General features: G+C 37.1%; 1 protein-coding gene across 2 annotated transcripts in view; it reads right to left on the bottom strand.

The window, feature by feature from the left end:
- LOC106877687 (uncharacterized) overlaps window positions 1-12844 on the bottom strand; it is a 288271-nt gene that overhangs the window by 173359 nt on the left and 102068 nt on the right. The window contains exons 33-38 of one of the 2 annotated variants that reach the window (XM_089353047.1): window positions 10128-10161; window positions 6210-6271; window positions 5448-5481; window positions 3545-3609; window positions 2433-2466; window positions 333-394 (exon numbers count right to left, since the gene is read on the bottom strand). The exons of the other annotated variant lie outside the window; for it this stretch is intronic. Of the exons in view, the coding sequence (XP_089209173.1) occupies window positions 333-394; window positions 2433-2466; window positions 3545-3609; window positions 5448-5481; window positions 6210-6271; window positions 10128-10161 (291 nt within the window). The remainder of the gene's footprint in view (window positions 1-332; window positions 395-2432; window positions 2467-3544; window positions 3610-5447; window positions 5482-6209; window positions 6272-10127; window positions 10162-12844) is intronic. 2 annotated transcript variants of the gene reach the window in all.

The following is a 12844-nucleotide window of genomic DNA, read 5'->3' as shown; positions in this document are numbered from 1 at the left end:
CTAAGCATTATGCCTGCTGTGTTAACGATTCTGCCAGCTCACAAGCTTATATATATATATCATCATCATCGTTTAGCGTCCGCTTTCCATGCTAGCATGGGTTGGACGATTTGACTGAGGACTGGTGAAACCGGATGGCAACACCAGGCTCCAGTCTGATTTGGCAGAGTTTCTACAGCTGGATGCCCTTCCTAACGCCAACCACTCATATATATATATATATATATATATATATATATATATATATCATTATATTGTGATAACATTTATACAACACAATCTCCTCATTTCAATGAAGTAAAGATTAAACAAAATGTAATAAAAATATTTACTTAGCTTCTTCTTTGTCAAGAAGTGTATGACAGTACAGGTCCTTTGAAAGTTCATTACAACCCTAGAAATATTCAAAATGAAAGCATATGTTTAGACTTTATAATAAAATTAATGATTTAACATCTGTAGTTTTATTTTACCATGTAATTGACTCTCCAATCAAACTGGATATTGCCTGATTTCCTGAAGCAATTGGTTGTTTTGCTTTTCTACATTCACAGAATGTACACTAATTTACAGATGCTTAATTTGAATGAATGAGCAAATGTAGATTTGGTCCAAATGCATGAAAGTGAGGGAATTCTCAGTAAAGTCACCCAAGAACCATTCTATTAATTATTTTGGTAGAAAACAAGAGAAATCTCAGTCATGACATCTCTAATTAGAAACACATCAGAATGAACAGGTGACTTAGATGAAACTGCACCTTGTTACCTAATGTGATGCCACAGGTAGGCTAATGATATCGTTTACCTTATTTCTTAAATGAATTCTTAAGTCTTTAGAAAAACCTTCATAGATGACAGAATGTTGAAGGTTTTTGCAGGTTTATTTTTAATCCTTTAACAGATTATTCAATCAAATGCAATGGATATTTATCCATATTGTCCTGAATTAATCATGCATTATCTTGTAGATTTAAGGTTTTGATTATGTGATTGTCTACTGATGAAACCCAAACTGCTGGTCATGTCTACCTCCATATGAGTGCAAATGAGGACTTGTAGATTAGATGTTACTACTATTACTACCACTGCTGCTCCTACTACTACTACTACCAGCACCACCACCACCACTACGAGAAAGAGAAGACCACAACAACCACCAGCATTACTACCACCATTACATTTACCACAGGACTACTGCAGTGTCAACTGACATTGTTGCAAGTGTCACCTGTAGTTAGGTTGCTGTCCAATTTTAGACAACATGAAGAGATTATCAGCTAAATTAATCCCAACACTGACATGAACTGAGGTAGAGGAAGGGCAAACGCTGAATAAACAGAAAAAAAATAACCAACAGCACTGGATTTGATCCTATGACTTAAGAGAATATAAAATATTTTATTCCCACAACCATAGAATTTCTGCAGGTGTATATACTTTGGCAGTTTATAATTAAATAATACCAGATTTAGTAACAAATTAGTTACTTTTAGCTCTGTTTTAATTGTTTAGCCCTAGGTCAGTCCTCCTCCAGTAGACCTATTATCCCAGAAGAACGTTTCTTATGACTAAACCCAAAAAGGACACTTTTGTAGGACCTCCATCACTGGTAGGAAAAGGTGAGGATGGAACCATCAATTGTTTGGTATCATCAGACCATTTACCTCAAGTGAATGCTTACTACAGGAGGAATTCCACTGAACGCATCAAAGGTACAGCTGATGGTATTAGAATGGACAAAAGATAAAATCTAACACCAAAGAACAAAAGAGCTTGCTGCTACCAAATTTCACACACAAAATTTGGCTTGACACCCAGGTTAGGGATTGAGCATTGAGATTGAACCTGGAATCACATGATTGCAAAGTATACTTCTTAAATACATATCACTGCTTGTGCCTGCTTTGTGACTGTGAAAGTGGATGGCTGTATTTTAAATGGGTATGGGAATGGGTGGGTGGGCAAGAAATTCAATTTGAAACCACATGATTCCTGATTCAATCCCAATGCACAGCACCTTGGGCAAGTGTGTTCTACCACAGTAATTGTTTGACCAATTTCTTGTGAATAAAATTTGGTAGGTGGAAACTGTGTAGAAGACCAGCTGTTGCATGTACATTGAAGCCTCCCTCTGTCTACAGCACAATGTTATCTAAGGAAAAGACAAAGGCCAATACAGTTTCACAGTATGGCTGTGAGAAGGGAAAGGGCAGGATGAGATATCACAAGGCATCCAATCAAGTGTTTTAACAATCCTAGACTGCTATTATTATTATTACCAAATTCAAAAAGGGAAAGGTACAATTAACTGCATTGATATTTGAACTCAGAATGTAGACAACCAAGACAAATACTGCAAAGCCTTCCACTCGATGCTCTAATCACTCTGCCAACAACATACTGGACTGTAAATAAATCATATCAACTAACCTTAGTTTCTACGAAGTGTTTCGCTGCAACTCTTCTGCAAAAGAAACAAACATATTTTCATCACATCATCACAATCATCATCATTATTTCTACATCAATGCTCAAACGGAACCATTACAGAACTGTTATTTTGTGTTTGTACATTTTATTATTTTAATCTAAATCTACAATACATTTGAACAGGTTCAATCTCTGATTATCACCAGGCATCATATTTGTGGATGTCTGTAGAGTATCAAACTGGAATGTATTTAGTGTACTAAGATTTCTCTGTCAGCAAAAGCAGCCATGGTGAGTGAACGTCAGTTTTAGGTATGTTTTAACTGGCTTTTTAACAAGAGCATGACTCTTGCTAATAGGTAAAGCATCTTGGTTTTCCAAAAGGAACAAATGAATAAATGATATCACAAAGTATTATAAATGCTTCAAATTTTCATTAATTAAGCTTGAAACTCATCTTCGTTCATTCAAATTAAGCTTCTATAAATTACTCTAGAGAAAGACTTTTGTCATTGAATAACAAGCGATTCTTCCTTATCTCCATTCTATACTGCACACTGGCCAGTCCTTGGTCAGTTTTGGTAGCATCTCAGGCATTTTCAGAAGAGGTTGCAAGCCCTTTGATTTAACCCTTCCCCAATTATAGAGACAGAGACACTGTGAATGTGTCCTAAGATATTTTACACAGTATAATGGCACTAATGCAAAGAAAGTAAGAAAGTTCAATTCATTTCTTTTGTTCTTGACTAAAGTTCATTATTTCAATGTGAACTGGAGAAAGAAATGATTCTGAATTGAAAATCCCACCCCCTTATTCTGTTTCTCCCCTGTCTCTGTTCTTTGTGGGTGTATGGAATAGGCTTGAGCCTTTTGTCTTGCAGTTAAGTACATACAAACAAAAATAGTGTATTAAAAGTTGCATAACCAGGACTTACTGAAGTTGAAATACTGAACATATAGATTCCATGTTGTCTCATATCAACAATGTCATGGCTTCTCTTACTATTTCTTACATTTATATTTCCTTACATCGTTATCATATTTATACAACACAATCTCCTCATAATTAAATATAAAAGTAAATTTAAGCAGAATGCTATAAAATTACTTACCTGACATCTTCGCCATCAAAATCTTTGGAATAGTAATCAATTTCCTTTTTGAACTCTATATATTCCTAGAAAAGTTTACAATAAAAGCATTTGTTGTAACTTTATAATAAAAGCAATGGTTTGACATTAATAATTCTATTTTGGACTGGTTTTGACTCTTCAATGAAATAAAACATTACCTGACTCACAGAAACACTTAAACAGAAAAAAAGCTAATCCTTTTCTCTATACATTCTAACTTCCAGGAAAGAGCTGAAATCATTGACTGATGGGGGATATTGCCTAACTTGAGAAGTGATGCAGTAAAGGGACATAACATAATACTACAAGGCATTTAATCTTGCACTGTCAACTGATTTTGATATTCCTTTCTTAAAAAAAGATTTTATGCAGTCACTAAAAGATAGCAGCAAATATCTCCCTGAAACCTTGCAGAAAAAAGGCATGGCTATGTGGTAAGAAGTCTGTTTACCAACCACATAGTTAAAGGTTCAGTCCCACAACATGTAACCACAGGCAAGTGTTTTCTACTATAACTTTGGGCTGACCAAAGTCTTGAAAGTGGATTTGGTTACAGAGACCGAAAGAAGCCTGCCACACATGTGTGTGTGTGCATCTTTGTTTATCCAGAACTACTGCTTGACAACCAGTGCTGGTGTGTTGATGCCCCGATAACCTAGCAGTCCACCAAAAATGATCAACAGAATAAGTACCAATCTTAAAAACAATAGGTACAAGGGTTGATACATTCCACTAAAAATTATGAAAAGTGGTACCCCAGCATGGCCACAGTTTAGTGACTGAAACAAGATGAAAGGTGAAAGATATATTGTATATTGCTGTATCAAGATACACAGTGAGTCCATTAGCTTCTATTCCAAAGGAAGAATGGGTACTTCTCCTACCAGCCACAAACTTTACCTCTGCCTATCAGCAAAAATTGTTGTATGTTGTGTTATTAGACGTGAAAAGATGGAAAGCTATGTTGACCTCAGCACAATTTTGAATACAGAAATTAAAGAAAAGTGTTATGCTGTCATTTGATTGCTCAGCTAAATCTTCATCAACTATCATCTGTAAAATGTCTTAAGCGAGTTTGTTAGAAGAGGCAGGTAAGTTTCATTGATATTTTGGTAGCGCTGTCTCAGACTTGTAAGAATTTCCAACCTCAACATCTGAAGGAAAAAACAAATGGATGGAGAGGAAACTGTTGATTTGGTCCAAATGCATGAAGGTGAGAGAACTGATGCTAAAGGCACCCAAGAAGCAGATGGTGGTGTTAAACTGGGTGGCATGTAAACCCTACCCTGTACCCAGTTTCCTGATAAAGCAAAGGAGTTTGATGAAAACTAAACAGCTGGTCATCTTATGTCCATATGAATGAAAATAACGACCTGTAGATTGGAAATCATCATCATCATAGTTTTAACATCCACATTTTATAGCTTTCGTGGGTTTGGCAGAATTCATTCATGTAGATGTTTTTTACAGTGTAAGGATTTAATGTGTTTCTTTGGTTTTTAGACTCCCAGGGAAAGACAATTGGAGCTAAACAACAATAACTGTAATAGTAACAACAATAACCACAAAAGTCAAAGTCAATGCTGCTGCTGCTACTACTGGTCCCAATGCTGCTACTGTTACCTCCACGCTGTTTACATGCATTTTAAAAAAGGAATACTCTCAACAATTCACCTTCAGAAGCAAAGAAAAATCGTAAATCTCAAGATGACTGTTAAGGGCTCTGGCTGGATGAGATAAAAGGATGAGGGATACCAAGCCTGTGGTTAGGATGCTTGTCTGTTTCAACTCACATTAACAGAGCATCTACTAACTTATTTCCAACAGCTACACAAACTCAATATGCTGTCTCATACAAAATAAATAAATAATAAGAACTAACCTGTGTATATCCACAATGTTTTCTTGCTAGATTTCTGCAAAAGAAAGAAAGGGACACAGATCATCATCATGATCTTCATCATTTTTATGTCTTGAGGCAAAGATAAACATCATAAGAATGTAACTTTAGTATAATTTCAGGAGAGGGCTAAGTCAATTACATTGCCCCCACTGCTCAGTTTTTACTTATTCTATCAAATGTGAAAGGATGAAAGGCAAAGTCAACCTGGGCTGAAATTTGAACTCACAATGTAAAGATGAACGAAATGCCACTAAGCATTATGCCTGTTGGGCTAACAACTCTGCTAGGTCACTACTTTATAAATATACATATATATATAAATTACCGTGAATTTTTTTAGAGACACTTTCAAATTTATCAGAATATTGGACTGAAGATTTGGAATAGAGAAATTTTCATTCTCTTAACCATGAAACGATCGTATCCAATTAACTAAAGACTTGTTTTGTTTATGCTTTTCCCTCCGGTTTTTTGTTCTATGTGTGCCATAAATATCGCCATCCGTTTAGAGAAAAATTTGTAGTTTAGAATCAGTAGTTCTTTGACTGCTATTTCTAAATTTTCAGTATGTTGGAGAAGCAACTCAATGCTAATCCCTGTATATTTATGATTATATATATATATATATATATATATATATATTTATATATCATTATATTGTGATAACATTTATACAACACAACCTCCTCATTTCAATGAAGTAAAAATCCAATTTAAATAAAATTTAATAAAAATATTTACTTAGCTTCTTCTTTGTCAACAACTTTGTTATTGTCCAGTTCAATGCAAAGATTTTTGTAATGCTATAAATATTCAAAATGAAAGCATATGTTTAGACTTTATAATAAAATTAATGATTTAACATCTGTAGTTTTATTTTACCATGTAATTGACTCTTCAATCAAACTGGATATTGCCTGATTTCCTGAAGCAATTGGTTGTTTTGCTTCTCTACATCCACAGCACCATCAAATTTCAGACGTTTGATTCAAAAACAGACAGAAACATTGGAATAATTCCAGAACATATTTTTTCAACCAACTTTGTACTGTAGGAAAATTAAAGTAATAATTTATAAACAATGCACAAGATCACACATTTTGTAGGAGTCTAGTTATTTGCCCACAGAACTCAACTAATAAAGGAATGTGGTTTACTACTTAGGGTTTTAACTTCACAATTATAAAGTAATGGCTTTGGTTCCTGGACCAAGAGGTACATTATGCCCCTGAGTAAAACAGTTCAGTATATTTCCCTCCAGTCTACTTAGCTGACAATAAGCAACAAATGAGTGGTGCTGGAGCCCTCTCTCAATCCAGCTATCATGTCCTCACTGTTGGGTGAAAGGTAGGATGGTTGAGAAGTTGTTTGTATCAAATTGTCACTGCATAGACACATAAAACACTTAGTGAAAGTATAGTTTCATGCTACCAGGTCATATTATTTTGTGTGAGATAGCTATGGGGGTTTTGTGGGTTATTTTTCTAAATACTTACCTAATATATATTTTCTGAAATCAGAAAAGATGAAAGACAAAATTGACAAACCTGGGATTCAAAATCAGGCAATAATCCACCACTTCATGAAAAGAAGTGGTAAAATATTCATTACATTTTGTCAAATGAGGCAAGTTAGTTTCCATGACATTTTGGTAGCCCTGCCTCAGACTTGTAAGAATTTCAGTGTAGGATGTCCAACCTGAATAACTGAAGGTAAACAATCATCGGTGGAGAAGAAATCCTGATTTGGTCCAAATGCATGAAAGTGAGGGAATTCTCAGTAAAGTCACCCAAGAACCAATCTTTTAAATTATTCTGGTAGAAAACAAGAGAAATTTCATTCATGGCATCTCTAGTTAGAAACACATCAGAATGAACAGGTGACTTAGATGAAACTGCACCTTGTTACCTAATGTGATGCCACAGATAGGCTAATGATATTGTTTACCTTATTTCTTAAATGAATTATAAGTCTTTAGAAAAACCTTCAGAGATGACAGAATGTTGAAGGTTTTTGCAGGTTTATTTTTAACCCTTTAACAGATTATTCAGTCAAATGCAATGCATATTTATCCATATTGTCCTGAATTAATCATGCATTATCTTGTAGATTTGGGGTTTTGATTATGTGATTGTATATAGATGAAACCCAAACTGCTGGCCATGTTTATCTCCACTACTGCCAAGGCCACCACCACCACAAGAAAGATGACAACGACCCCACAACCACCATTACTACTGCTAGAGATACTGTCACCACCACTATAGTTACCACATGTCTACTGCAGTGTCAACTTACACTGTTGCAACTTTTATCTGTAGTTAGGTTGCTGCCCAATTTCAGACAGCATTAAGAGATTATCTGCTAAATTAATCCCAACACTGACATGAATTGAGGTAGAGGAAGGGTAAATGCTGAATAAATAGACAAAAAAATAACCATCTGCATTAGATTTGATCCTTTGACCTAAGAGTGTGTAATGCAATAGATTATTTCCAGAACCATCTCATTTCTACAGGAGTATCTACTTTGGTTAGGGTAGGGGCCCATCAAGGAACAGTCTTCAGCCCCCTCTTATTCATCATGGTCTTCCAGGCAATAAGAGAGGAATTCAAGACAGGATGCTCCTGGGAGCACCGTTATGCTGATGACCTTGCTCTAATAGCTGAGTTACTATCAGAACTAGAGAAGTTTCAGGAGTGGATGCAAGGTATAGAATCAAAGGGCCTTAGAGTGAATCTAGCAAAAACTGAAGTCTTAGTAAGTAGGAAGGCAGACAAATCAGGTAGATGGCACAGCTCGAACTGTAGAAAAGGCGTAGGTAGAAACTCCATAAGATGTACCCAGTGTAAGCTATGGACACATAAGAGGTGCAGTAATATCAAAGGAAGGCTATCTGGGAAGATAGTTTTTGTGTATGGCAGATGCACAGGGGCAATAAACATTGAAAATGTGCAGAAAACAGCTTCTCTCACATGCTAGGGGGGAAAAACTAGAAGCAATTGGTAGCTTCCGTTAGCTAGGTGACCAAGTCAGTAACAGGGGTGCATTCTCTGAGAGTATAGCTGCTAGAATAAGAATAGTCTGGACAAAATTCAGAGAGCTCCTACCTCAGCTGGTAACAAAAGGCCTCTCACTCAGAGTGAAGGGTAGACTGTATGATGCATGTGTGTGAACAGCCATGCTACATGGAAGTAACACATGGGCTGTGACTGTTGAGGACATGTGTAGGCTTGAAGGAAATGAAACCAGTATGCTCCGCTGGATGTGTAATGTCAGTGTGCATACACAACAGAGCGTAAGTGCCCTGAGAGATAAGTTGGACATAAGAAGCATCAGATGTGGTGTGCAAGAGAGAGATGACTGTGCTGGTATTGTCATGTGTTGTGTATGAATGAGGAGAGCTGAATGAAAAAGTGTCACACCCTAACAGCGGAGGGAATCTGTGGAAGAGGTAGACCCAGGAAGACCTGGGATGAAGTGGACAAGCATGACCTTTGAAAATTGGGCCTCATAAAGGCAATGACAAGCAACCAAGACCTTTGGAGATATGCTGTGCTTGAGAAGACCAAGCAAGCCAAGTGAGACCGTATCTATGGCCTATCCCAGTGCAGCATAACCAGCCCATTTAAGAGTACCCTTCAATCATTGGGCAATAAACTGTGCTTGAGAAGACTTGTTAAGTGAAATCTTTTTTGGTTTTGTCATAAGAAACACTCTCTTGGGATAATAGGTCTGCTGGATCAGGACTGGCCTAGGGCTAAACAATTACAAGAGAACTGAATTGTTAGTAAATCTGGTATTCCTCCTCATCTTCATCATCATTTAACATCCGCTTTCCATGCTGGCATGGGTTGTACAGTTTGACTGAAGACTGGTAAGCCAGTATGCTGCATCAGGCTCCAATTTGATCTGGAAAGGTTTCTAAAACTGGTTGCCTTTCCTAATGCCAACCACTCCGAGAGTGTAGTAGAGTGCTTTTTACGTGCCACCAGCATTAACCACACTCCATTGGTGCCTTTTACATGTCACTGGCATGGATGCCAGTCAGGCAGTACTGGAATTAGCCATGACAATGATTTCACATACTTGCTAAGTAAACTTTTTAAAGCATATCAATGCTTGTGCCTGCTTTGTGGGTGTGAAAGTGGATGGCTGTATTTTAAATAGAAGTGGCCGTGGATGGCTGGCAAAGATATTTAATTTGAAGCTATATGGTTCCTGATTCAATCCCAATGCACATCAACTTGGGCAAGTGTTTTCTACCACAGTAATTGTTTGACCAATTTCTTGTGAATAAAATTTGGTAGATGGAAACTGTGTAGAAGACCAGCTGTTGCATGTACATTGAAGCCTCCCTCTGTCTACAGCACAATGTTATCTAAGGAAAAGACAAAGGCCAATACAGTTTCACAGTATGGCTGTGAGAAGGGAAAGGGCAGGATGAGATATCACAAGGCATCCAATCAAGTGTTTTAACAATCCTAGACTGCTATTATTATTATTACCAAATTCAAAAAGGGAAAGGTACAATTAACTGCATTGATATTTGAACTCAGAATGTAGACAACCAAGACAAATATCGCTAAGCCTTCCACCCGATGCTCTAATCACTCTGTCAACAACATACTGGATTGTAAATAAATCATATCAACTAACCTTACAATTTTTCAAGTATTTCTCTGACAGTTTTCTGCAAAAAAAAAAAAAACAAAAAAAAAAAAACATATTTTCATCACATCATCACAATCACCATCATTACTTCTACATCAGCTCAGAAAAAGAACCACTACAGAACTGTTATTTTGTGTTTGTATATTTTAATATTTTAATCTAATCTACAATACATTTGAATAGGTTCAATCTCTAATTATCACCAGGTATCATGTTTGTTGATGTCTGTAGTGTATCAAACTGGAATGTATTTGAATTATAAGTCATTTGAAGACCTTCATCCATCAATAATCTTTAGAGAATGTTGAAGGTTTTTATTATCATTGCTGGTGCACATGAATGTTTTATATTCAGAATCAATGTTCTTGATAATTGGTCACAACCACTTTACTCAGATGTCAAGAACCTTTCTTACAATCCTTGCTCTTCCCAATACAGAAGATTTCAGAATTGATGCAATTCTTGTAGTTACACAAAACTCAATAAGAGACAACTAAGATTATTAGTTGTTCTAAATTGATATCTTTATTGTTCCTTAAATTTGTCCCACCTTACTTCTCCTTGCCTGGCTGACTGAGGTAGCCAAGTACCCCTTCTATAATAAGACAACTATCTCTGCCTCTCTGTCATACACTAACCTCTTGCCAGGCTCACAGCCACATCCCTCCATTCCTCCCCTTCTCTCAACCAGGAGCCCTTTGTCTTGCAAGTCACTTGGCAACTCCACTGGTGCTGGTGCCACATGAGAGCACCTGTGCCACTGCCATGTAGGAAGTTCCCATGCTACTGCCACATAAAATGCGCTGAGTACACTCTGTAAAGTAGTTGGCATTAGGAAGGGCTCCCAGCAGCAGAGACCATGCCAAAACATACAACTGGAGCCTGCTGGGGCCCTCCAGCTTGCCAGTTCCTATCAAACTATCCAATCCATGCCATTAAATGATGATGGTGATGATGATGATGAAGATGGTGATACATGATGATGATGCTGATACATGATGATGATGATGATGATGCTGATTACCATAAAACAAACACTTTTCAAGAATTTTTAAAGGTCTTTACTCGTAGGTAAAAAAAAACTTTTACTTTTTATAACTGAATCAGGGCAAAATGAAGACAGACCAGGTTGAGATGACAATCATGTTAACTGACAGATCTTGCAGATCTAAACAGGATTATTAGATAAAAACTTAGATATGTTTCGACCAAAGATTGGTTCAGGCCATGTCTAACTTAATAGCACCACCTGATAGGATTATCTAAATCCTTTTTACAGTCAAGTTTTGTCTATGGTTCATTCAAGTAGTGAGTTCTTATTGAGCGGGTTGTATCCATGCATGGGTGGCTTGTCTGGTATTCCTTGAAGAAAACTGTCTAGACTCCGTTTAAAGCTGATAGGATCCTTTTCCTCTTTTATCTTTTTCGGGACAATGTTAAACAGGGCAGGGCCTGTTGAGGAAAAGAAATTATGCCACAATGTACCTATATGTTGTGATCCTGAATTGGGCAGGGCATGTATGGCTCGTGGTCCCAGCTTTGGATGAACCTTGAAACTAATGTTCAGGTCGTTTGGGCAATGCTGGCAGTATATTTTCCACATCGTACAAATGATGTACCACTCGCGGTGGCGCTGGAGAGAGTAGAGCTTCAAGGCTTTAAGGCAGTCCCAGTAATCAAGATCAGTCATGCCTTCAATTCGTTTGGTGAGTGCCCTCTGGGGTGATTCAATCCTCGAGATGTTTTGTTTTGTATGGAGAGACCACAAGGGGCAGCAGTATTCGAGGTGTGGCCATACAAAGGAGGAGAAAAGTGGAATGATGACACCTTGTTCTCTGGACCGGAAGGTTCTTAAGATCCAGGAGCTCATCCTACGAGCTATATTGACCTTATTGTTGATGTGGGCACTCCAATCGAGATTCTTGCCAACAATTACACCCAGATCTCTGATATTGTTGGATGCCGTGAGCGGTTCCCCTGAAAGAAGAGAGTATGGCTGTTTTAATATAGACTTTCTTCCAAAATGCATCAGCTCAAATTTTCCCTCGTTCAGTTTGATATTGTTTTTATCTGCCCATTGACTCACAGCATATAGATCAGACTGGAGTTGGGTTCGGACTTCTTCTTCATTGATGATTTGCTGGAGTTTAGTGTCATCAGCAAATATTTTCACTTTGCAGTGATTTACGACGCTGGAAAGGTCATTTATATAAATTATAATGGTATATAAATGGTATATATCTTTACATGACTTTGTAGCGCAGAAGATTTTAAAGATATAATTTCTTATACATTATTCGTTATTTGTATCAAATTTAAGATCTGTTTTCAATTTCAGCTTTATAAAAATGAGAAACTTTCATCAAAAAGCAATCAAGATTGGCAGATGATTTTATCCAAAGTTTGATGTCATCATCATCAACATCATTATCATCATTTAAAATCTGTTTACCATGTTAGCATAGGTTGGACTGTTTGACTGGAGGTGGCAAGGTGGAGAGCTGCAACAGGCTCCAGTCCTCTGTTTTGGCAAGGTTTCTACAGCTGGATGCACTTCCTAATGCCAACCACTTTACAGAGGGCATTGAGTGCTTTTGAGGTGGCACCAGCAGAGATACATCTTACATGGCACCAGGAAATGGGGAATTTTAATTTTAATCAGAGTTTAAAACCTTTATTGTTCAATTCATTTCAATGTGAAG

This window comes from Octopus bimaculoides, chromosome 5, assembly GCF_046866305.1.
Source record: "Octopus bimaculoides isolate indiv1 chromosome 5, ASM4686630v1, whole genome shotgun sequence".
Lineage (NCBI taxonomy): Eukaryota > Metazoa > Mollusca > Cephalopoda > Octopoda > Octopodidae > Octopus > Octopus bimaculoides.
The sequence above is the reverse complement of the archived record's forward strand: the minus strand, read 5'-3'. Positions and strand labels throughout refer to the sequence as shown.